The sequence below is a fragment of the Hyperolius riggenbachi genome, chromosome 4 (genome assembly GCF_040937935.1).
Source record: "Hyperolius riggenbachi isolate aHypRig1 chromosome 4, aHypRig1.pri, whole genome shotgun sequence".
Classification (NCBI taxonomy): domain Eukaryota; kingdom Metazoa; phylum Chordata; class Amphibia; order Anura; family Hyperoliidae; genus Hyperolius; species Hyperolius riggenbachi.
The window spans coordinates 477,934,278-477,960,622 of NC_090649.1; the positions used below are offsets into that span (position 1 = coordinate 477,934,278).

The following is a 26,345-nucleotide window of genomic DNA, read 5'->3' on the forward strand; positions in this document are numbered from 1 at the left end:
GGGCCTTCTCTGCTTCTAAGTTTGGACGCAGAGAAGGCCTTCGATCGCCTATCTTGGCCTTACCTATTCCAAGTTCTACAACACCAAGGGTTTGAGGGACCATTCATAACAATTTTGAAATTTCTATACTCCAATCCTACCTCCACTCTGAAACTCCCATTTTCCTCCCCCACTCCCTTCCACATTAAAAACGGTACTAGACAGGGCTGCCCCCTCTCTCCCTTGCTTTTTGCAATTAGTATAGAACCTCTAGCCTGCGCAATTCGACTTAACCAAGATATACAAGGTATTCGTCAGAAAGGGGTTGAACATAAGATATCCCTCTTCGCAGACGACATTCTGCTCACTCTCTCCTCCCCTACAACATCCCTACCCGCCCTACACTCCACCATTACATCCTACGAGTCATTATCCGGCTTTAAAATAAATAAGGACAAAACAGAAGCTCTCCCAATTAAAATTCCACCACAGATACTACTTTCTCTTAAATCACACTTCCCATACAATTGGAAAACCCGTTCCCTTAAATACCTAGGGATACACCTAGCGACTACATACGCTGACATATATAAGAGCAACTTCCCCTCACTTATCCAGAAAATCCTGCAGGATCTACACAAATGGACATCCTACAAAATTTCCTGGATTGGCAGGATATACACACTTAAAATGAATATCCTCCCTCGGATACTATACCTCTTTGAGACCCTCCCAGTGCACGTACCCTCCAGTCAACTGTCCAAGCTGCAAAAAGCCTTCTCAGATTTTGTCTGGAACCACAAACGCCCCAGAGTCGCCAGGCCGGTCCTTATGGCGTCAAGAGAACAGGGAGGCCTCGGCCTCCCTTGTCTTAAACACTACTACCAGGCAGCTCATCTACGACAACTGACTGAATGGTCGAGCCTAAAAGTTTTCACCAAATGGGCTCTAATCGAAGCAACTGACATACAACCCCTATCTCTGGCCTCACTAATTTGGGTAGACCCTCTCCCAAAAATATCCCATCTGACCCTCCTGCCCACCATCACCTTCACCCTCCGCCTCTGGAGATCTATCAAACCCACAACAAAACTCAAATCAAACCCTTCCCCCTTACTACCCATACTAGGGAACCCTGCTTTCCAACCTGGAATCTCACCCACTTTTATGGCTAGATGGTATCATATGGGCTACTGCAACTTGCATGACTGGACTGACTTTGCCACGGGCAAAATCTTAACCAGACCTAAGCTAGAGGAAAAAATAACTCTTACATCCAAAACTGTAATGGAATACAACCAAATTACCCACTTCCTTCATTCATACACTCACAAAAACTCCCCCTTACCCCTTTGGTCTCCTTTTGAAAGACTGTGTTCCCATGGAGGCCACCAAAAGGGACTTATTTCCCAGATATACTCCCTCCTTCAAACTAACTCAGGAGCCTTAATACCCTCTCATTCTTACATGAAGAAATGGGAAGAGTCTCTCCTCACCTCTATTGACCTCGAGGATTGGGTAGATATCTGGGAAAACGCTAAACACACCTCCATGTGCACACAGATTAAAGAAAACATTTATAAAATTATATTTCGATGGTACCTAACCCCAGAAACTTTATCCAAAATTTATCCAGGCACCTCTGACCTATGCTGGAGAGGCTGCTCTCACACAGGTTCACTGGAACACATATTCTGGTTCTGTCCAATCATAGTCCCCCTATGGAAGGATCTACACCGCCTTATCCAAACCACTACCGGAGTCACAATACCATTTGACCCAGTAACCATGCTGCTAGGCAAACCAGTCCCTGAAATGGACAAATACACCTCACGCTTAATAACTCACATTCTGACGGCCTGTAGACTGTCCATAGCATCAGCTTGGAAAACTATGGCTCCCCCCACCATAACCGACATCAAAACTAAAATAAATTGGACCAAGAGCATGGAACAGATGACTGCTTCCTTAAGAGACACAGAATCTAAGTTCCACAAGATCTGGGACCCATGGTCTCTCTCTAACCCAGATCTCATGCCCCCATGATGGACCCTCCTCATACACCAACCCATAGTTCCTACATACCCCTCCACCTCCTCAAAGCAATAATCATCCGATTCAAGCCCTATCACATCCCCTCGTACAACCGACTCTTAGGCCCACAAGCGCTGCGCCTGACCCTCTCCCACTCCCCCCCACCCTTTCAACCTGTGCCTCTAGTTAAACATTAACCTGTCATCGATCAATGTTATCTGTTTTCTCTTTGTTCTCTTTAAATATGATATATTAGTATGTTGTTCTACAGTAATTATAATAGGCAGTTCTCATCTGGACACTTTCTTTTGATCACATCCGCAGAGACTACTACACCCCCCTGAACATTGTTCTCACCTACCCTCAACCCCAAGAGATAATTGTCCCTCCCCTCTCTACCATTCCTCTCCAAATGTGATAATCCTCTTAGGATTCAAATATTAGAGTCCACCGACCTGGACTGAAGATATTGTAAACTACGCACTCCTTATATCCTTACATGTATCTCACCTCCTTGAGAATATTGTATCACACTCCTATGTACAATCTGCCTATTTGTATTACCATTTTTGTATCTTTAATACCTTTAATAAAAAACTAGTGTTACAAAAAAAAAAAGTAAAATACTTACCGTAAAATATTTTTAAGCAAACCCAACAAAAATGGGTGGGAGGAAAAAAAATACAATCACTAAACATTCCCTTTAAAGGGAACCTGAAGCGAGTACAATTTTTAAAAATAAACACATGACGTAGCTGCACATATTACATACTTACCTCACCGTCAGTTCCTCTCAGAGGCTCACCATTTTCTTCTTACAGTGATCCCTTCCAGTTCTGACAATATTTAGTCAGAACTGAAATATACCAGTTGCTGTCAGTTATAGATCAGCAGCTGTCAGTTACAACTGAATGTGCAAGGTAATGCCCATGTTTCCCTATGGCTCAAGTGGGCAAGAGTTCCATTGATCAGGGGACTAATAGGAGGAGAAAGATTGAGGAGTAGACTCCACAGGAGGTAAGCATGACCTGTGTATGGTTATTTTGACTTTTTATTTTCAGTTCAGGTTCCGGCTGTTAACCGGAAAGTTTTCGTTAAACTGAAGGTTGCCGATTAGTGAAGATAGGTGAACTCTGAGGCCGGTGAACCGTCTGGCAGGCTGTGCATTAGGAAAATGTTGCAGGTTAATGAAATGTTAAATAAGAAATATAGACTTCAACCGACATGACTGGCAGAGGCATCTCAGGAATCTGATACGAGCTGGCGCGCTTTTCGCACAATTTCCGTGGGAGCGACCAGGAATGTTGGCAATATTCAGGGGAGGTAGGCGAGAGTTACAGCTCTGTAAATGAATTATCTCCCAGCTCAGGAAGTCTGCAGACAGGGAGGAAAGCATGGCACACTCAGGATTCCGCATGACAGAGGCCGTATGGCCCACTTCCTGCGACTCCTCACACCTATACGTGTAGCGGCTGGACAGTGTGCTGGTTAAAGGGAACCTAAACTGATGAAAAAAAAAAAAAAAAAAAAAAAAAGAGGTTAACTTACCTAGCGCTTCTACCAGCCCCCTGCCAATGTCCTGTGCCCGCACCATCACTAAGCAATCCTCCAGTCTCCGCCACAACGACCCTCTTCCGGCCGGCCGACTGGCGAGTCAATGGCCACTGCGCATGCGCAACCTTGATCATGCTTCCGTCGCCAGGAACGTTCTGCGCACACGCAGTATACTTTTTTTTTTCATACCACGCATGCGCAGAGTACTACCGTCCACCGGAGCTCGATCAGGGCTGCGCATCAAATTAGAAGTAGGGCGCTGTGGGGAGCTGAAGGATAGCTTTGGTACAGGAAGTCAGCAGGGGGCTAGTAGAAGTTACTACTTCTAAGGCAAGATAAACTCTTTTTTTAGGTTCACTTAAAGAGGAACTCCAGTGAAAATAATGTGGATAAGAAAAAAGTGCTTCATTTTTACAATAATTATGTATAAATGATTTGGTCAGTGTTTGCCCATTGTAAAATCTTTTAAATCCCTGATTTATATTCTGACATGTATCACATGGTGACATTGTTACTGCTGGCAGGTGATGTAGCTGCTGCATGCTGTTTTGGCAGTTGGAAACAGCTGTAAACAGCTATTTCCCACAATGCAGCAAGGTTCACAGCCAGGAAACTGCCAGGAGTACCGCGGTCCTCAGTTTCCTGTGGGAGGGGTTTCACCACAATATCAGTCATACATCGCCACATGATGATCAGTTTGAGAAAAGGAATAGATTTCTCATGTAAAAGGGGGTATCAGCTACTGATTGGGATAAAGTTCAATTCTTGGTCGGAGTCGTTATTGGACAACTGAAGTGAGAAGAATGTGGAGGCTGCCTTATTTTTTTTCCTTTTAACCAATACCAGTTGCCTGGCAGCCCTGCTGATCTATTTGGCTGCAGTAGTGTCTGAATCACACCATAAACAAGCATGCAGCTAATCTTGTCAGATCTGACAATAATGTCCGGAACACCTGATATGCTGCATGCTTGTTCTAAAAGTATTAGAGGCAGAGGATCAGCAGGACAGCCAGGCAACTGGTATTGCTTAAAAGGAAATAATTATGGCAGCCTCCATATCCCTCTTATTACAGTTGTCCTTTAAAGGGTATAAACTAGGTTCAAATCTTGGCTCATCCTGTTCAGTAAGTCAGGATCTATTCAGTAAGGAGAAACCCTTTCTGCATCTATATACTGCTGTATTTTGGTATGTAGCCCCGCCTTCCCAGTGACGCTTAGCCTAGGCTTTTTAACTATGCGGAATTCTCCTCCTAGAGAATTCTGGAAGACCGGGTATATTTTTTACTGGCTTCAGAATGCTCAGAGGCAAACATTCCGCAGAGCTGCAGCTGACAGGACTAAAGATGTTGCTACCTGAGATACAGGTATATTTAAGAATGCAAATGAGGGCAAGTACAGTAAATATTTCATTGACTAAATAATTTATAAATTAATATTTCAAAAAAGTAAATTAACATTTTTTTTCCATTAACTATGTTATTTTCACTACAGTTCATCATTAAAGCGGACCTGAACTCAGAACTCCCTCTCTGCTGTAAAAGATAAGCAACAGCATAATAACCTTTAAATAAAAACATTTCTTTGCTACAGCAGACACAAATCCTGCAATAAATCTGCAGTGTGTCTACTTCCTGCTTTCATGGAAGCAAACAGGGTTAACATCCTGCATTTACATATTAGCTATATCTGCCAAGGACTGCCGAATTTATGTGCTGACACAGCTGAGAGATTAAATTACATTTGTGATTAATCGAAGATAAGGGGTGCATTTCTCTCTGTTTCTCTTGTGTCATGTGCAAGAGTTCAGGTCTACTTTAAATAGGAATGTCCTTTAAAGGGAACCTGAAGTGAGCGTGATATGGAGGCTGCCATATTTATTTTCTTTTTAGCAATACCAGTTGCCTGGCTGTCCCAGTGATCCCCTGCCTCTAATACTTTTCAGATGTTTCTGACATTATTGCCAGATGTGACAAGATTAGCTGCATGCTTGTTCCTGGTGTGATTCAGACACTACTGCAGCCTAAAGCCTCATACACAGGTACAATTTTCCATCAGATCGACGGGTGATCTGGTAAGAAGTTGCATCGTGTGTAGACATCGTAATTCCTCGCGATCGATAATGCAATCGATTTTGCGTTGATAACTGCCCAAAATTAATCATGTTATTGATCGGAATCCAATTGGACTGGTCGGATCTCATCTGTTCGATCCGATGGAAAATTGTACAGTGTACCCAGCTTTATAGATCAGCAGGGCTGCCAGGCAACTGGTATTGTTTATAAAGAAAAAAAAAATGGCAGCCACCATATTCTTCCCACTTCAGTTAGCCTTTAACCACTTGCCGACCGCGCACTCATACCGCGCGTCGGCAAAGTGGCAGCTGCAGGACCAGCGACGCAAATCTGCGTCGCCGGCTGCAGGCTAATTAATCAGGAAACAGCCGCTCGCGCGAGCGGCTGTTTCCTGTCATTTCACGGCGGGGGACTACGTGAATAGCCTGAGGGCCTCCGATCGCGCCTCGCAGGCTAAATAAACACAAGCGGAAATAATCCGCTTTGTTTACATTTTTACAACGCTGCTAACAGTAGCAGCATTGTAGTAGATCAGTGATTCCCGGCCAATCAGCGGCCGGGGATCGCTGTCACATGACAGGCAGGAGCCTGTTAGAGGCTGCACAGGACAGATCCGTTCCTGTGCAGCCTCCGATCTCTCAGGGAAGGGAGGGAGGAGAGGGGGAATCCTGCGGTGGAGGGGGCTTTGAGGTGCCCCCGCCACCCACAGCATGCAAGAGCGATCAGACCCCCCCCAGCACATCATCCGCCTAGTGGGGAAAAAGGGGGGCGATCTGGTCGCTCTGCCTGTCATTTAATCTGTGCTGGGGGCTGTAGAGCCCACCCAGCACAGATCTGAAAAAACAGCGCTGGTCCTTAAGGGGGGGGTAAAGGCTAGGTAGTTAAATTTAGCATAAACATTGAGGCCTGGTTTCCACTTGTGCGTTTTGTGTCAGATTTTTCTCTCAGAAAATTTGCGTTGATTTGGCAACTAATGGTAGTGAATGGGGCATCCTTTTTTCGGACATTGCGTACAATGCTTTGCATAGGCAAAGTGAATTTTCGCGTTACTTGCGCAAAAATTCACCTTAGTTCCATAATTACAGGAAGGTGGCAGCAGTCATGACTAAAGGTGACCACTAACTGCCCAATTTCTGCCGAAAAATCGTTCGATTGGTTGTAAATAATCTCAGTTGATGGGCACAATTGATTACAAACGATTACAAAAATAGTCGTCCGATTGGATTTTCATTGTTTTAAAATTTGGATTTTCTAATTGGTTGTGATAGATAGGAAGCAACGATTGGTTCGTTGAGGGTGTAGTGAACCATTTTTTGTCCGATCAGAATTATCTGATCGACCAAACGATTTTTCGATAGAAATTGGATCGTTAGTAGCCACCTTAAGCGGCTACTAGGCAGATTGTTATATCTAACTATTGCGAACCTTCGCATACGTAAATTTGTGCAAAAAATGTACATGCAAATTTTCACCAAACAGAAAATCCTTATACGATTTTTTGCAGGCGAAAATTTCACGCTACAGTGGAAACTTAGCCTTACTGGCAATCTAATGATTTTTTTTTCTTACAGCAGTCCTCTATACTTTGGCCAGGACACAGCACGTGAATGTATGAGGGCGTAAGTGTGCAAGAGTGAAAATATAAGGTAACACAGAGGTGGTAAAAGGAGGTGGCGACGAAAAGAGATGGCGACAAAGCGAGAGGTTGTCACAGTGCAATACTGCAAAAAGGTGTGAAAACGTGAAGGTGAGAGAGCGAGACAAAGAGCGAGAAACAGAGTGCGAAGCTGAGAGAGTGAGAACGCAAGAGGGAGAGACGTTGAGGGAGTCGCAGAGCAGAAATAGAAGGCAAGGACAGCAAGGAGTCACAAGGGCGCGAGAGTGACAGCGCAGAAGCCAGGGAAGCAGAGACAGCAGGAACTTGACAGACAGTGAACCTTAAGTGAGAGTGATATGGAGGCTGCCATATTTAATTCCTTTTAAGCAATACCAGTTTCCTGGCTGCCCTGCTGATCTATTTGGCTGCAGTAGTATCTGAATCACACCAGATACAACCATGCAGCTAATATGGTCAAATCTGTCAATAATGTCAGAAACACCCGATCTGCTGCATGCTTGTTCAGGGGCTATGGCTAAAAGTATTAGAGGCAGAGGGTCAGCAGGATGGTATTGCTTAAAGGGAACCTTAACTGAGAGGGATATGGATGCTTCATTTTAAACAATACCAGTTGCCTGGCAGTCCTGCTGATCTCTTTGGCTGCAGTAGTGGCTGAATCACACACCTGAAACAAGCATGCAGCTAATCCAGTGTGACTTCAGTCACAGCACCTGATCTGCATGCTTGTTCAGGGGCTGTGGCTAAAAGTATTAGAGACACAGGATCAGCAGGAGAGTCAGGCAACTGGTATTGTATAAGGAAAAATCCATATCCTTCTCAGTTTAGGTTCCCTTTAAAAAGGAAAAAAATCTGGCAGCCTCCATATCACACTCACCTTGGGTTCACTTTAAACAGGCAAAAATCTGAGAAAGCGATTGTATGGGAAGACAACTTGTGAGAATAAGAGGATAAAAGTGTTTGACTGAGTAAAAGTAAAAGGTCATAGGCCATGCAAAGCACAATCTGACTGTTCCCTTCACTCTGCCCAGTCTCCACCACCGCCACACATAGGCACACATAAGGCCTTAAAGGGCAACTGTAGGGAAAGGTATATGGAGGCTGCCATGTTTATTTCCCTTTAAACAATACCAGTTGCCTGGCTGTCCTGCTGATGCTCTGCCTCTAATACTTTTAGCCATAGACCCTGAACAAGCACGCAGCAGATCAGGTGTTTCGGACATTATTGTCAAATCTGACAAGATTAGCCGCATGCTTGTTTTAGGTGTGATTCACACACTGCTGCAGCCGAAGAGATCAGCAGGGCTGCCAGGCAACTGGTATTGTTTAAAAGGATCTAAATATGGCAGCCTCCATATTCTTCTCACTACAGTTATCCTTTAAGGTGGCCACACACCTACCGATAATAGGAAGATTCAGCCAAGAATGTGATTGGAGAGAGATCTGCTGGCTCATACGCCGCAGGAAAATCTCAACATGAAATTACTCGGGAATCGGCCTTGAGACCCCAACCCCCAAATGTTTTATGTACCCCACCCCGTGCACTTATACTTTTACCCGTCACGCGTCCCTGAGTGGCTGCCTGCGTTACAGCCTTTGGGGCGCATGTGTGACGTCATACGAGCACCCCACGTGCTATATGCCGGTGGGACCCAAATAAAGAAATACAGCATGGACATGACAAGTATAAATGCAGGACAGACAGGCAATCTGCATTGTTTAAATGGAAAGAACGATCAGATTCCATATCCCTCAGTTTAGATGTCATTTAACCTCCCTGGCCGTAATCCCAAGTGTAGCTCAGGCTAGCCACCGAGAGCTCTATGCAGAGTATAGCGCTCAGTGGGCGATTTCACTCACCTCCCAGGGGATCCAGACTTCGGTAAAACGTTCTCCTTCCTGTCCTCTGAGGCTCTGAATCACTCTGAGATCCCCGTTATCAATCTCACTACAGAGTTGCAGTGCCACCCGGAGGACGGAGGTAAAATTGCAGCGCTGGAGGGAGGGGAGTGCTAGGACTGCTGCAGAGACTCTGGCGGCGTGATTGTTTCCAGATTTTAGGGTCTGAAACATTTTTAAAAGACCCTCAAATCCAGAAATAATCATACCGTCAGGGAGTTTAATGCCTGTAGGTGCAGTTTTACTTAAAAGGGAACCTGAAGTGAGAGGGATATGGAGGTTGCCATATTAATTTCCTTTTAAACAATGCATATTACCTGGCTCTCCTGCTGATCCTCTGCCTCTAATACTTTTAGCCATAGACCCTGAACAAGCATGCAGCACATCAGATGTTTGTGACAAAAATCTGACAAGAATAGCTGCATGCTTGTTTCAGGCGTGTGATTCAGACACTAATGCGGCCAAAAAGATCAGCAGGGCTGCCAGGCAACTGGTATTGTTTAAAAGGAAATAAATATGGCATCCCTCCAAATGTCTCTCTCCTCGGGTTACCTATAAAAGCAGAGAGGGGCAGTAACGCTTCTGTGACATAGCAACATTTATTATCATACTAAAAACTGAAAATTAAAACAATGCAAAACGTTGGGCAACTTCAAATCTAAACCAGTCGTTCGGAGCCCTCGCCTCTATACAGCCAAGTACCCACGGGCAGATCACGGCCAGATGGATCAGGGATCTCTGCCGATGAACTATTGTTTCTCGATCCATCTCCCTGGATCTGCAATCGTTCGTGGCAAACCACAAAACCCAATGACAAACGGAACAATCCTCCACAATTTAATCCAACATGACGGTCGTTCAAAAGCGAACGATTGCCGTGGGTGGAGTACGTCGTAAAACATTCGACAAATTTTCGTTAAACAATGTGTGATATAGCAAAAATAGTTTGCCACAAAAAAATTGTTCGAGAAAAAATACATCGTGTGTATGTGTCTTAAAATACATGAAAACACAAATTAAAGGTACATTTCTCACAGAGTAAAATTTGCTATAAATTATTTTTCTTCCACGTTGCTGTCACTCACAGTACATAGAAGAAATCTGACAGAACTGACAGGTTTTGGACTAGCCCATTCTCCTCATAGGGGATTCTCAGCATTTTCTTTATTTTCACACTAGGGACATTTCTGTGCGCTTTTCACAGCGCATTGCCCTGTGCATTCTGCAAGGTATTGATTTTCCCATGTAATTAAATGTGCCTGGTTCTCATCTATGCGCTACACTGAGCGTTACAAAAACATGCGTTTTTTACCCCTAATTGGAAAAAAAATGTACATATAACAATAACAATAATAATATTTCTAAAGCGCTTTTCTCCCTGGGGACTCAATATGAAACAAAGCTTTATTGACAACTGCTACAATAAGAAAAACGGGCTTAAAAAAAGGCGCAGCACAATGCACTGAAGCACGCAAAAGTTTTTTAACATGCGCTTTTACACATTTCTCAGCGTACCTAATGTGAACAAGGTCTTAGTGAATGAACAGCAGTTGCTCAGTCCAATTGCCAGAATAGTGTGCAGACTGATAGGGGGGTGTCTGGCATCTTTGTATAGATCCTTTCCAGGGAGTGCTTTTGTAAGGAAAAAATTAAATACTGAATATCCCCCATGAAGAGATGGACTAGTCAAAATACTTTCACTTCCACCAGATTTCTACTAAGTACTGTAAGAGACAGGAACATCACAAAAAAGTAGTGGATAGCTCGTTTCACTCTGGGAGAAACATAAGGTACTTTCTTATCTGTATGCATTTCCATGTATTTTAAAATTTTAAATTCTTCAGGATAGTGGCCCTTTAAAACGTCTCTGTGGCCTGCCCAGGCGAGTCGTGCCAAGGCACGCCGGCATTTAATAGCACGCCCTCTTCTCCCTCTCTCCACTCTGCCCTTTCCAGCTCGTCTTCCAGGATAAACAGAGCCCATCTCCAGCCGTCAGCCTGGAATCTCACTGTTTGCCTCCGCAGGGAAGGCGCAGTCTGCTTTTTTTCACCCTAAAAGGCCACTATTTGTTAAAAATAAAATGTTCCACCACGTGAAGTATGCGAAGAGAGACCAGTAGCTGCACGCTCGGCAAGCTCCAACCTGATGATCCCTCTCTGCCCTTCAACGTCTGCATTCATTAGAACAAATTACAGGGAGAGGAAACCGCGGTTCAGCGACACAATGCATTCCCCAATAGCAACCTATAATTTTATCCCAGCTTATCCGCGATCCCAGAAAATCCGGGCAAACAAGGCCCGAGCCGCGAGAAAGAGAATGACTGGCGCTCTTCACGGCGAGGGTTTTTTTCATGGCTTCAGGAGGGATTGCTCAGTTTTGCGGTTTGCAGCGAACACAATAAATGACAGAAACCTCATTCAGTTCGCCCCCTCCCAAAAAAAAAAAAAAAGTGTTTGGCAGGGTTTGTGCGACCGATAGAGGAACCGCTCGCATCTGGATTACCAGGAAATCCACGGCAAACAATGCTGGAGTGTGTCTCAATTAACGGTACACTTCAGAAAGAATCAGGGAGGAATCCGAAAAAATGCCCAAGAAGGGAAGGGAGCCAAAGTGCCGGAGGGGTGTTCTGTTTTATCACTGCGCAGCCATCGACTGCGTTCTGCCGCATATCTGGCGGTCTACCCCTTTCCCTGAAATTAAGACATCCCCTGAAAGTCAGCCCTAGCAGGAATTTCTACTAGAGCCGATGGTCTCGCGGGCAGGACCATGGCTCCGTCATTGGGCCAATCACTACACTCGCTGCTAATAAGTGAGTGTATTGAATATATAAAGTCAGCGCAGGTCTATAGTAATACAGCTTTCATCATTTTTTTTGGTATACAGGATCTTCGAACAAAAGGGTAAAGAAGCAAGGCTTACCAGATTCCAACAACCCACATTATAAGGTTGTAAACGAGTTTGATAGGTGGTCCGCAGAACTTTCAAATGGTGTCGTTTCACCAGCGATGTTGCACACTACAGATTCCTCCGGAATATAGTAGATATCCTGAGATCGCAGAGACTCACCAAAGGGGAGTCCAGTAGGATAGTGACATGAAAAAGATATACGGCACATCTAAGTGTAAACCGTCTTTATTACATAACAAGTAAAACAATTAAAAACAAGGATAAAGGAAAACTCACATACGGGGCCCGTGCACTGGGAACCCCGAAAAAGTAGCGCGCATAAAATGGTCAATAGAAGACCTCAAATAAAATGGTGCCGCCTGTCGCCTTCCCGACCGGTTTCGCAATCTTGCGTCATCAGGGGAGAAAGGCGACCAGGCGGCCAGCACCAACTTTATAACATTTTTGAATTAAAAAGTGGGAGTGGTTAGGCTCCACCCGGTCGGGAAGGCGACAGGCGGCACCATTTTATTTGAGGTCTTCTATTGACCATTTTATGCGCGCTACTTTTTCGGGGTTCCCAGTGCACGGGCCCCGTATGTGAGTTTTCCTTTATCCTTGTTTTTAATTGTTTTACTTGTTATGTAATAAAGACGGTTTACACTTAGATGTGCCGTATATCTTTTTCATGTCACTATCCTACTGGACTCCCCTTTGGTGAGTCTCTGCGATCTCAGGATATCTACTATATTCCGGAGGAATCTGTAGTGTGCAACATCGCTGGTGAAACGACACCATTTGAAAGTTCTGCGGACCATCTATCAAACTCGTTTACAACCTTATAATGTGGGTTGTTGGAATCTGGTAAGCCTTGCTTCTTTACCCTTTTGTTCGAAGATCCTGTATACCAAAAAAAATGATGAAAGCTTTATTACTATAGACCTGCGCTGACTTTATATATTCATTGCTTGTGTGGACTTTTGGACATTGTCCTTCTCGGCTGCGGTCGCCTTCTGTCTTGGCGCTGACACTTGTTTTTTATAAGTGAGTGTATTGATCTGCCCAATAACAGAGCCATGGTCCCGCCTACGAGATCATCAGCTCCAGTAGAAAAACAAGTTGTCATACTTCTTCCCCATAGGCTGAAGATCGGGGCCGCAGCAGCATGGAGCTGGGAGGAAGAAGAGGATAAAGGAGGGCATTGGAGGACACAGGGGACAGCACGGCATGGAGCTAGAGGTAAGAGGAGGATGCAGGGAGACATCGGAGGACACGGGGGACATTAGGAGAACATAGGGCTAAATGGGATGCAGGAATTTAGGTGACAGAGGAGGACACGGGTACAGAGGGGGACAGTAAAGGTACAAGGGGGAGACATGGGCACACAAGAGGTGGATCCAGCAGAGGAAGAGGTGGCACAGTGGGGAAGACAGGAGGACACAAAGCACAGGAACTTGTGTGTTCATAGAGATATAGAGCCAAATTAATCCATGCCATGCACTGATGAGGATCAAACAATCCGAAACAGTCTGTATGCATGTTGGATTATTCTGGCTCTGTACAAATTAACAAGCTGACACATCATTGCATTCCAGCGGATCTGGAGGTGTGTTTAGCTGCTAAGGGTACAATGGTTGATTTGCATATATTCAGCAGTGTTGCTCTGGGACACATCTCAAGCTCACTCCAACCTGAATTATCGCAAATTCTTTCTGTTTTAAGAAAGCAAACTTGTTTTTCCTCGCCTCCTGAAGTCAGGCTGCTGCATCATAGCAGCGGGCTGGGCCTAGTGCTCTCGCCATTCACAGCCTCACGCGATTTCCTAGCGATTTTGGGTTGTATGCAAACACTGCTTCCCCCATATTTGCGATGCCAAGTGCTACAATGTGGCAGTGACCTGGTGTCCTCAAGGTGCAGCACAGGGGGATTGTGGGTCAGTAAAGGGGCGGGATTGGAGTAAGAAAAGCAATGATTTCGATTTTAGGGCCAGTGCAGAGGTAATTGAGTCACCTGACCATGAAGGGGAGTTGGGGGCGGAGTTTAGTTCACTTTAATAGATGTGATCAGTCTTTGTTGAGTACAAGCGTGAGGGAGTGACGCAGCGCACCCACCTGGTGACGCTCTGGTTGAGATAGGAGACGCTCGGCACGTAGAACATGACTCCGAAGTAGAGCAGCGGCTCCACTGAGAACTTGTCCAGTTGTTTCTTGAGTGGTTTCTCCAGCTCCACCCATCGCGCTTGCTGAGACTTCGACAAAAACCAGAGGCCAAAGTAATGGGTCTGCAGAGAGAGGAGAGCAACTTAGCATCAGGTTAGGCATACCGGTAACCATAATCAGACCAGACGTGTGCGTACGTAATGTGGGCAAGCTAAAAGCTTTAAAGAAAACCTGTAACGAGAAAAAGTTCCCCCGGGGGGGACTCACCTCGGGTGGGGGAAGTCTCCGGATCCTATTGCGGCTTACCCCGTCCTCCATCCCACGGCGGTCTCGCTGTGCCCCTCCGAACAGCGGGGGTGTAAATATTTACAGTGCAGGTGCAGTATCAGGCAGAAATAGCTGATCACTGTCGGGCCACTCTACTGCGCAGGAGCAAATCTCCTGCGCCTGCGCAGTAGAGCGGACCTGACAGAGATCGTCTATTTCCACCTATCTCCGTGCTGAGAGCCGCAACAGCGCCCCCACTGGAGCCAGGGAAGGCAAATAAATCAGCGCTTGTTGAGCCAGGACTGCACAACGCTTCAGGGGAGCCAGCGCTGGACTGCCTGCAGCTACACGGGTTAGGGAAGCCTCATTGGGACCCTGAGGCTTCCCCCTCCCAAGGTAAGCACCCCCCAGGGGACTTTTTTTTTCAGTACAGGGTCTCTTTAAAAGCTTTGAAGAGGAACTTTAACACAGGATTGAACTTCCCAATCAGTAGCTGATACCACCTTTCCCACGAGAAATCTTTACCTTTTCTCAAATAGAGCATGGGGGGGGGTGGTGGTCTGTGTAGCGCATATTGTGGTGAAACCCCTCCCACAATGTGATGTCATGACCATGGTCCTGAAAGTTTGCTGTCTGGAAACTTCGTTGCATTGTGGGAAACTACAGCTTTTTCCAACTGCCAAGCAAGCAGCATCTCCCTCTGTGCATAGAACGCCAAGTAACGAACATTCCGTACAGATCACCTGGCAGAACTAAATAAGTCACCACCAGTGATAAATCAAAGAATGTAAATTAGGGAGTGGAAAAAGATTTTACAAACACTGACTAAATAACCTGTAAATAAATACTGTAAAAATAAGCAATTTTATTATTATTTTTTCCACTACAGTTCCTCTTTAAGGCCTATCCCATAGTTTATCAGCATGTTGCTGACTCCCAACACCTCGCATCCACAGAGAGGTCACCTCATACAGACTGAAAGCGGTCCAGGCACGCAGCAGCTGATCATAAGGGAAGCGTAGGCGGCGGCTAATGAAATGACACGAATGCTAGCATGTTGGGGGAGGGGCCACACCAGCCATCTCAGTAATGAGTATGCGGAACTGCTAATTACTAAGCGCTCATCGTTAGCAGGTGTGCTTGCTATGGGACAGATCTCTCGCGGCGATCTTCCTATTAACAGGTTTTCTGTTAATTAACGGACTGTCATGACAGATTGCACCACGCCGCTTCCAAACAAAAGCCCTGAAAACTATTGTATAATGGAACTGTGGTGCGATCTGTAAGCCGAGGGGACATAAACTGAATAACAGAGGCTCTTTTGTTATTAGCTTGGAACTGTACACAGCCATCCTTAAGCCTTAAAGTGCATCTCTAGGCAAAACAAAAAATAAAGAATTTACATCCTTCAGCATACAGTATTTATGTATGTAATGTAAAGTATACATATGCTGTTCTTAGAAATCCAGCCCCCCCCTCCCCCCCCCCCCCAAAAAAAAGTTAGAACCTACTTGTTTGTTTGGTTCTTGCCTGATCTAGTGTGAACTCTCCAACTCAAAAACGCTCAGTAGTTGGACATAGCGGAGGCGTCCATTGAAAGATCAGTGTAGGAGAGGGGAGGGGGTGCAGCTATGCAAATGAGGAAGGAGTGAACCCTCTACTCCTGCAACTCTAAATTAGGATGCCACAGAGCAGAGTTAAAGTGGATACGAGGTGAACTTTTTACTCATTGCACAATTGTGTTCCTTTCCTATTGTTTATAGGGCATTCCTCAAGCCAAATACTTTGTTTTTGTTTTAATACTCTAATTCCCTATAAACTAAATAAACCACGCCCACAGGTTTTCAGAGAGCGTTTGCAGTAGCAAGGGCTCATGGGAGCTCCATCTGGGCAGGGGGAGGAGGAGGTGTTACTGGCCATTGATTTCAGAGGCAGAGGGGAGGAGGGGGGATTAGGTTTTTTTCACAGTCTGAGTGCTGATGGTACAGATAAGCCTGCCTCTGTGTAATGTTTACAAACAATATGGCTGCTGTCATTGTATCACAGGAAGAAATAATCATATTCTATTAAAGCTGTTTGCAGCTAGATTTGCTGTGTAAACTATCTAAACCAGGGGTCTCAAACTCACGGCCCACAGACCATTTGCGGCCCTCACTGGCAAAAGCTTCCTTATATTTCGCTTCAGTGCTCCCAAGTAATCCGCCGCATCCCCGCCGCTAAACGAGGGCTGCAGAGCCCCCAAATCGCCCGGGGGGCAATCCGCCGGCATTTCCTGGAAGGGGCAGAGCTATCAGCTTCAGCTCTGCCCCGCCTGACGTCAATCGCCACCTCTCCCCGCCATTCTCTGTGAAGGAGGAGTGAGAGGGGCAGGCAGAGGCGGCGATGCGCCGCGATTGTGAAATCCCTTATGCGGCCCAGCCTCATCCTGACTTTGCCTCCTGCGGCCCCCAGGTAAATTGAGTTTGAGACCCCTGATCTAAACTTTAGATAAGATATATAGACAAGTTACTTGTTATAGTTAGTTTTTCATCTCGCATCCGCTTTAAAGGGAAGGTTCAAGCAAAATAAAAAATGAGTTTCACTTACCTGGGGCTTCTACCAGCCCCATGCAGCCATCCTGTGCCCTCGTAGTCACTCACTGCAGCTCCAGTTCCCCGCTGGCAGCTTGCCGACCTCGGAGGTCGACGGGCTGTATTGTGTAAATTTTTACGCATTCCCGCTAGTACAGGAACATTAACACTTACATTTTTACGCTTTACTGTTTCAATGCGTACGCATTGAACCAGTAATGCGTAAAAATGTATGTGTTAATGTTCCTGTACTAGCGGGAATGTACGCAATGCGGCCCTGACCTCCGAGGTTGGCAAGCTGCCAGCGGGGGACTGGAGCAGCAGTGAGTGACTACGAGGGCACAGGATGGCTGCATGGGGCTGGTAGAAGCCCCAGGTAAGTGAAACTCTTTTATTTTGCTTGGACATTCCCTTTAAAGGGGTTCTTTCACGAAAAAAGTAGGCAGTTAAAAAATGTGACCGATGACAGGTTTTGGGCCAGTCCATCTTTTTAAGGGGGATTCTCAGGGCTTTCTTTGTTTTCAACAGCATTTCCTGAACAACAGTTTAACTGCCAAAATAGCAAGATACCAGCCGGCCTCCCTAATCACTTGCACACTATTATGTCAGTTAGATTTTGCAACTGTTGTTCGGGAAATGCTGTTGTAAACAAAGAAAGCCCTGAGAATCCCCCTTAAAAAGATGGACTGCCCCAAAACCTGTCATCTGTCACATTTTTTAACTGCCTACTTTTTTCGCGAAAGAACCCCTTTGAAGGGCAACTGAAGTGAGAGACTAAAGATGTCACCACCTGTAATAAATCTCATCATGTGAACCAGGGTGAGGAAAGATTATATAATGGGCAAACACTGACTAAAAAAAATAATAAATGATTATAAAAAGTAAGCAATTTTATAAAATACATTACATTATTTTCACTACAGTCCCTCTTTAAAGTGGACCTGAACTCTTGCACAAAAACGGAAGGAAAACAGAGAAATGCACCCTGTATGCATTTAAAGATTTTAACCCGTCTAATTCCCCCTTATTTATCACAAGTTTTAATTTGATCCCTCAGCTGTGTCAGCCGACTGCCATGGCAGAGGCTAATTTGAAAGCACAGGATTTTAACAATATGCCTGCTCCCAGGAAAGCAGGAAGTAGCCACACTGCAGATTTATTGCAGGATTTGTATCGGCTGTGGCAAAGAAATAATTTTTCTTTAAAAGGTCATTATGCTGTTGCTCATCTTTTAGAGCAGAGAGGAAACTTTGCGTTCAGGTCCGCTTTAACTGTAAGCAACAGACTCTCTGTAGCACATTTTAGTTGGAGAGGAAAAATAAATACTTTTACAAGACAGATGAAAATCCAGAAAATCTTTTACAAGGCTGCTCCTCTTTCATCAAAGCTTTCCCAAACCATTTTCTTCTATTTTAGTGTAAACCAGCCTGTTGCCATGGGAACGAGACCCCTCCCGCCACCCGCATCAGCGCCACTCCCAGTACTCAGACGGTGCGCCGGCGATAGCCTGAGGCGTAAAAAAGGATTAGGGCGTCACTAGAGAGAAAAATCTACAAATAAAATGAATTAAACTGAACTAAGAACATTTAAAACAGAACTCTGCCTGAAGATGAACAATGAATGCAGCCAAATACTAGATATGGGACGATTTTGAGTTTGGTGGGTTTTTTTTTTTTTTTTATTTCTACTTTAAAAATCCCACATTCAAACAATGAAGCAGCTACATGTGGAACAGAGTAAAGTAAGCTCAGCTGAGTCCCTTTAGGCTGCTTTCACAGTGGGACGTTACAGGCGCACGTTAGAGCAGCCTGTAACGCAGCCCAACTCACAGTGATGAAAAATCAATGGGCTGTTCACAGTGCCCACGTTGCGTTACATTGTAACGCTGGACGTTCAAAGCAAGTGCAGCATGCTGTGCGTTATAGGTGGTTTTAGCTGCTTTTTTAGACTGTTTGCACATGCTCAGTAAGGGGAGAGTGGCTATTGTTTCTAGCCACATGGCTAATTAATATTCACTGCACTGTAGTGTTGTCCAGATCATGAACAATTTGGATCTTTAGATCTTTTTTGTGAGTTGAATCATCCGGATCATCACAATGAAGGATTCGGTTCACAGTGGATGTCTGGAAGAAACAGGAACTGCAGCTTCTGTGCACAATCTTCCTGCTGCATCTCTCCCTTCCCCATCAGCACCCTCAATGTGCCCTCATTCTCCTGCACCTCTCACTCTGCTGCACCCCTGCTTCCTGCTTCCCTAGTAAAATGATTTAAAGATCCGGATCTTTTCAATGATCCGATTCGAATCATCCGAATCATTGAAAAGATCCGGGCTTCCCAGGATAGCACCAAGAGCCTCATAACGCGGCTCAATCTGACCTCCAACTTCAACACCACCATGCGTTGCGTTAGGGGCACGTTATGCGACCTTAACGTCCCCTAAAACGCAACATCTTGATGTGAAAGAGGCCTAAAGAGACTATGCACCCTATCAAGGCTTCCCCTGTCCTCCTCTGTCCCACAGCGGTCTCCCAGGGCCCTTCTGAATACACAGCCGACAATTTGTCAGGTTATGCAGTATTTACCTTCCCTGGCTCCAGTGGGTGGCGCTGTTGCAGCTCTCCCCTCGGAAATAGACGATCTCTGTCGGGTCCGCTCTACTGCACAGGTACAGGAGACTTGCGCCTGTGCAGTAGAGCGGACCCGACTGCGATCAGGTTTTTCCGCCTAATTTGGAGCCGAGAGCCGCTACTGCGCCTGCGCTGGAGCCAGGAAGGTAAATTTACATTCCAACCATTCGGGGAGCTTGATCTCCGCCGCCATGGGGCCGAGGATGACAGGGGAAGCCTCAATAGGATCCGGAGGCTTCCCCCACCCCAGGTGAGCACCCCCCACGGGCATTTTTTCTTAATACAGATTTTCTTTAAAGAGGAATTGTAGTGAAAATAACATAATTAATAACATTGCTTATTGTTTGCAATATTTATTTACAGATGCTTTAGTCAGTGTTTGCCCATTGTAAAATCTTTCCTCTCCCCGATGTACATTCTGAAATGTATCACTGGTGGTAACATCTTTTGTTCTGCCAGGTGATCTGTGCGGAATGTTTGTTACTGAGAGTTCTATGCACAGAGGGAGATAGTACTTGCTTGGCAGTTGGGAAAAGCTGTCATTTCCCACAATGCAACAAGGTACACAGACAGAAAACTGTCAGGACCATGGTCATGACATCACTGTGGGAGGGGTTTCACCACAATATCAAACTACCCCCCCTCCCCTCCCAGTGATCAGTTACAGAAAAAAGTTAAAGATTTCTGGTGGGAGAGGGGGTATCTGCTACTGCTTGGGATGAAGTGCAATTTTTGGTTAAACTTACTCTGATTATTTAGTGAAGTCATCTAAAAAGGACCAATAGGGAAACTTCCTCCCAGCATGCTTAGCTTCTATTATGCAGTTTATGTACTATTATTATTGTTTTATTCTCATTAGTATACTGTCTACTTTTTACATCAGGGTAACTGGCAACCAAGCCCATACTGAAAGATTGCAAGCTCTGCCTTAGCAAACCTAATTAAGGCTGCTTTTACATCTGGCCTGTGCGTTTGCGGTGCCATGCCCCGCCCCCATCGCACATCATATGACCCCGGTGGTAGAGATTGCACAGACAAGGTCATGTGCATAGCCCATTGTAAAAATATTTTTCTCTCTTCTATTTATATTCTGAAATGTATCACTGGTGGTGCTGCCAGGCGATCTGTATGGAATTAAGAAAAAAGTGGGGGAAAGGCTGCGCATCCCTAGACACATGCTGCAATTGACTGGTTAATCGCACAGGCATACACCGCCTCTGTTAGACTGCAAAATGCATGCCCTGCATCCAAAACAATGCTAACATTTATTACACTAGGAGGAACTTTAGCTTCCAATATGGTTTGCATGCAAAGTATAAAGTACTAGACACTTGCGCCACGGTGAGGCAAACCTCCGGGCAGGTGACCTAACCTAAATTTAAAACCTTGGGAGCAGCTAAGCAAAAAAAAAAATGTGTAACTTACATTTTGTTGGACAGCGAGGAGAACGCCAGCGCATACCACTAAGGCTGCATCTGAAATGACCACCAGCTCATGTGTGCAGCACCTAAACAGGCTTTCTGCACACTTCGCATTCAATTCAGATGCAAATCATATGCAAATCTGCTACTACTTATCATGCAAACAGGAAACTCAGGAGGGGGGGCTGGGAGCAGTTAATCGCATAGGCACACACCGCCTCTATTAGACTGAAAAATGCATGCCCTGCATCCAAAACAAGTGCTAACATTTATTACACTGGGAGGAACTTTAGCTTCCAATATGGTTTGCATGCAAAGTAAAAAAGTACTAGACACTTGCGCCACGGTCGGGCAAGCCTTCGTGGTATGCGCTGGCGTTCTCCTCGCTGATCTGTATGGAATGTTCGTTACTGAGAGTTCTATGCACAGAGGGAGATATTGCTTGCTTGACAGTTGGAAAAAGCCATCATTACCCACAATGCAAAGAGGTTCACACACAGGAAATTGTCAGGACCATGGCCCTGACACACTGTGGGAGGGGTTTCACCACAATATCAGCCATACAGAGCCCCCTGATAATCTATTAGAGAAAAGGTAAAAGATTTCTCGTGGGAAAAGGGAGTATCAACTACTGATTGGAATGACGTTCAATCCTGGGGTTTAAAGTTCCTCTTTAAGATTGACCGCATTCAGAATCTTAGTACTGGCCTCACCTCACTTAGCTCCGCCCTCTGTGCCACAGCCACTAGGCACTCCATCCCTGTACTCTCCACAGACAGCGTGCATTCGATCTCGGAGGAGTTCAGCAGTCTGATCTTGCTGACGAAGCAGTTCTTGTGTAGGACGTTATACCGCTTGGTCCTCCGCAACTTGATCTTGAACGGCATGGCGCCCAGCCGCTCGGTGTTCGCCCCTTCTCCCCCCGCCTCTTACTTTATCTTCCCCTTGAATCTCACAGTGCAGACTACTGTTGTCCTCCAGGCATCAGGATTGCCGTCCATACCCGGCGCGGATCAACCGATGTCGCCAGCTGTAAAAAATAAAATAAAAATTTTTTAAAAAATCCGTAGGGAAAAAAAAAAAAAAAACAGCCGTTAAAACCTCCAGATACAAAGCAACAGGTAAAGGTGAAAAATGACAGTTAGCGCATCTCAGTCTACAGCTGCCACTTCGCAGCGCTCTGCACACCACCACACGGTTTACACTGAGAAAGTCCTGCTTACTGTGTCAACGCAGTTCACTTTCTAAATACATCCTTCCGGTTGCCATGACGACGAACATTAAAAAAAAAAAACCCCCGAATAACTCATAATCAAGAACTATAGGAAACTTCAATAAATGGTCTGGTTATAGGCGAGGTATTTTTAGATGTTCCTTTATTAGAATCTTGCTTGCAGGTAAAAATAAAATAAAAAGTTACTTGCAAGAAAAACTATGACTAAGCAGCGCTGAAGAATTGACGCATTCATGTATTGTTGTGGCGGGCACTAGTCACCAGGGAACTGTATAGGATAGGGAAGTGGGCCACTAGACACCAGAGAACTGTATAGGGTAGGGAGGGGAGCCACCAGACACAAGGGAACTGTATAGTGGAGGGAGAGGGGCCACCAGACACCAGGGAACTGTATAGTGGAGGGAGAGGGGCCACTAGACACCAGGGAACTGTATAGGATAGGGAGGTGGGCCACTAGACACCAGGGAACTGTATAGGATAGGGAGGTGGGCCACTAGTCACCAGGGAACTGTATAGGATAGGGAGGTGGGCCACTAGACACCAGAGAACTGTATAGGGTAGGGAGGGGAGCCACCAGACACAAGGGAACTGTATAGTGGAGGGAGAGGGGCCACTAGACACCAGGGAACTGTATAGTGGAGGGAGAGGGGCCACTAGACACCAGGGAACTGTATAGTGGAAAGGGGGGGTTGACACTAGACAGCAGGGACCTGTATAGAGGGGGGGGGGGGGGGTGGGCCACTAGTCACCTGGCAACTGTATAGGATAGGGAGATGGGCCACTAGTCACCAGGGAACTGTATAGGGGAGGGAGGTGGGCCACTAGTCACCAGGGAACTGTATAGGGTAGGGAGGTGGGCCACCAGACACCAGGGAACTGTATAGTGGAAAGGGGGGGGGTGACACTAGACACCAGGGAACTGTATAGGGGAGAAAGGGTGGGCCAGTAGACACCAGGGAACTGTATAGGGGAGGGAGGAGAGTCACCAGACACCAGGGAACTGTATAGTGGAAAGGGGGGGGGGGGTGACACTAGACACCAGGGAACTGTATAGGGGAGAAAGGGTGGGCCACTAGACACCAGGGAACTGTATAGGGGAGGGAGGAGAGTCACCAGACATCAGGGAACTGTATAGGGGAGAGGGTGGGTCACTAGACACCAGGGAACTGTATGGGGAGGGAGGAGGGTCACTAGACACCAGGGAACTGTATAGGGTAGGGCGGGCGCCATTATACACCAGGGAGCTTCATGGAGGAGGAAAGTGGCCACTAGACATGGAGCTTGGCCTGCGACTTAGTCCCAGTGTTCAATTTCGTCCCACTTTGTACTGGAGTTTCACATCCCTGCACCAGCTGACAGACAGACCTCCAGAGCTGCAGGATGGGATCACCTCAGAGCCCCGCCTGTAGCACATCTCCCTGCAGTGATTAGCGATTTCAGAAAACCTGAGCATTTTCAGATTTCAGAAATGTGCCGCTAGTGGGCTCCGGGCCTAACTCTTTGTGGTCAGCTCTGCATCTAAAGGTGACCTCCACAGTTCAGCAAAAAAAAGAGCTACGTTAAAATTTATTGACTGTAAACATTAAAGATAAACATTTTGTTAATTGATAACTAATGCAAATTTATTATAGTATGCAATAAAAAAAATGGGAGGCTGAATGAAGACTTTAAAAATGACAGTTCAACAGGAAGGCCTGGATGTTTAAAACAGCCTGAATAAGGTGCACTAAGTCAGTATTATTATTATTATTATTATTTAGTATTTATATAGCGCCGACATCTTCCGCAGCGCTGTACAGAAAATATAGTCTTGTCACTAACTGTCCCTCAGAGGAGCTCACAATCTAATCCCTACCATGGTCATATGTCTATGTGTGTATCGTGTATTTATTGTAATCTAGGGCCAATTTAGGGGGAAGCCAATTAACTTATCTGTATGTTTTTGGGATGTGGGAGGAAAGTGCCCGGAGGAAACCCACACAGACACGGGGAAAACATACAAACTCCTTGCAGATGTTGACCTGGCTGGGATTCGAACCGGGGACCCAGCGCTGCAACGCGAGAACGCTAACCACTACGCCAGGATCTGCTAATACATTGGTAGTATTATATCAGTAACTACGAGTCACTTTGACAGGCAGTTCTCACTACAGGTATATTTTTCACCACAAGTCCTGCCCTGGGCTGAGAGACACGTGTACTTAAAGCGGACCTAAACTCAGAACTTCCTCTCTCCTCTAAAAGACAAGCAACAGCATAATAACCTTTAGGCTAAGTTCACAGTGGGACGTTAAAGTCGCGCGTTAAAACAGCATTTAACGCAGAATAACTCACTGCAATGAAAAATCAATGCCCTGTTCACAGTGCACACGTTGCGTTGATGTCTAACGCTGCACGTTAAGTAAAAGTACTGCATGCAGTGCGTTATACACGTTATTAGCTGCGTTGGACTGTTTGCACATGCTCAGTAATGACTTGGAAGCATACTTTTCATTGCCTGTATTTTTTACTGTATCTGCTGTATGCGACGGTAACGCTGCGTTGCCACTTTTTGGGCGCGTTGCGTTGTAAGCTTGCGGTGCGACGGTGAATCTAGCCTTACAGAAAAACATGTATTTGTTATGCTAGCTACACACAAGGCCATTTTCTGACAGATTATTTCCAACATGTCCAATCTGCTTTCCGATCGATTTTCCTTTAGATTTTCCATAGAAGAACGGAAAATCGATCAGAAATCAAATCGTACATAATCAATATGAGAATAAAATCGGTCAGAAAATTGCATCCTGTGAACCTGCAATAAATCAGCAGTGTGTCTACTTCCGGCTTTCATGGAAGCAGACATAGGGTTAACATCCTGTGTTTACAAATTAGCTTCTCTGCAGAGGCAGCCAGTTGACACAGCCGAGAGACCAAATTACAACTTGTGCTTAGTCACAGATGAGGGGGAATTAGACAGGCTTAACTCTCTAAATACATAAAGGGTGCATTTCTCTCTGTTTTCCTTCTGCCCTGTGCAAGAGTTTAGGTCCCACTTTAAATGGGGTGTAATATAGCTCGCCAACACATCTAAGTCCCTCTAGCACAAACTGCTAAAACACACACAGAAAAAAAGGTGGGGGTGGGGGTTGGGGGGTGGGATTTGGCCCCCACTATACATTTTTGTCCTGGAAGGTTTGCATGAGGAACTCTGCGATGCAGAAAGAGGCAAATAAATGCAGCACAAATAGTGCTGGGTTATAATGGGCGACAAATCGTGCCTTATTGTTCAGCTCATCTTGCTCAGCGGGGAAACCTACTGTGCTGTTTCCAAATGCAGAATCAGCTTCATAGGAGAACACTACATGTTACAGCTATAATGTGGCTGTACTTAAAGTGTAACTGTCGGGCATAAAATCAAAAATCAATTATTTTTATCTGGTAAACAAGTAATAAGGATGCTAACCAGGTAATCCAAAAGTTAAAAATCACTATTACTTTTCTGGTTGATAAATGATCATTCCCCAGTTTACCTGACTCTTAATTGGTACACACAAAATTTGGTACACAAAAAGGAAGTTGCAGGGCATGCTGGGTTGTCCTTTTTTGCTTCTCTACTTCCCCCTCAGACTTCACTAATGCAGCCGGATTGGCTGAAGCCTCTTTCCCTCCTGTTTTCCCTTCCCACACCTCTGTTCCTCTCTGATTAGCCAATATTTCTCATGCTGAGACAGTGCACTTTCTATAGCGGAGGGCAGGCTATGCATACACAATCAGGCAGAGGAGACTAAGGGCCCATTCACACCAGAAGTGCTTTTCTGAGCATTTTGCTATCTTTTTTTAAAATCACTCCAATTCATTTTCACTAAAAATCGGTAAAAATCGTGGGGGGGAAAAAAAGGCGTGATTTTTGTGTGCGCGATCGCGAAATCACAGATTTTTACTGCTATTTTAATGAAAGTGAATGGGAGAGATTTTAAAAACCGCTAATCAATCGCAAAACGCTCAGAAGTGTGAATGGGCCCTGAGGGAGGAAATTACATCAGGATT

At 45.4% G+C, this 26,345-nt stretch overlaps 1 protein-coding gene across 1 annotated transcript in view; it reads right to left on the bottom strand.

The window, feature by feature from the left end:
• PTPN14 (protein tyrosine phosphatase non-receptor type 14) overlaps nucleotides 1–26,345 on the bottom strand; it is a 186,912-nt gene that overhangs the window by 89,949 nt on the left and 70,618 nt on the right. Inside the window, exons 2-3 of the mRNA XM_068232960.1 lie at nucleotides 21,796–22,112; nucleotides 14,150–14,319 (exon numbers count right to left, since the gene is read on the bottom strand). Coding sequence (XP_068089061.1) covers nucleotides 14,150–14,319; nucleotides 21,796–21,969 — 344 coding nt within the window. The 5' untranslated portion in view covers nucleotides 21,970–22,112. The remainder of the gene's footprint in view (nucleotides 1–14,149; nucleotides 14,320–21,795; nucleotides 22,113–26,345) is intronic.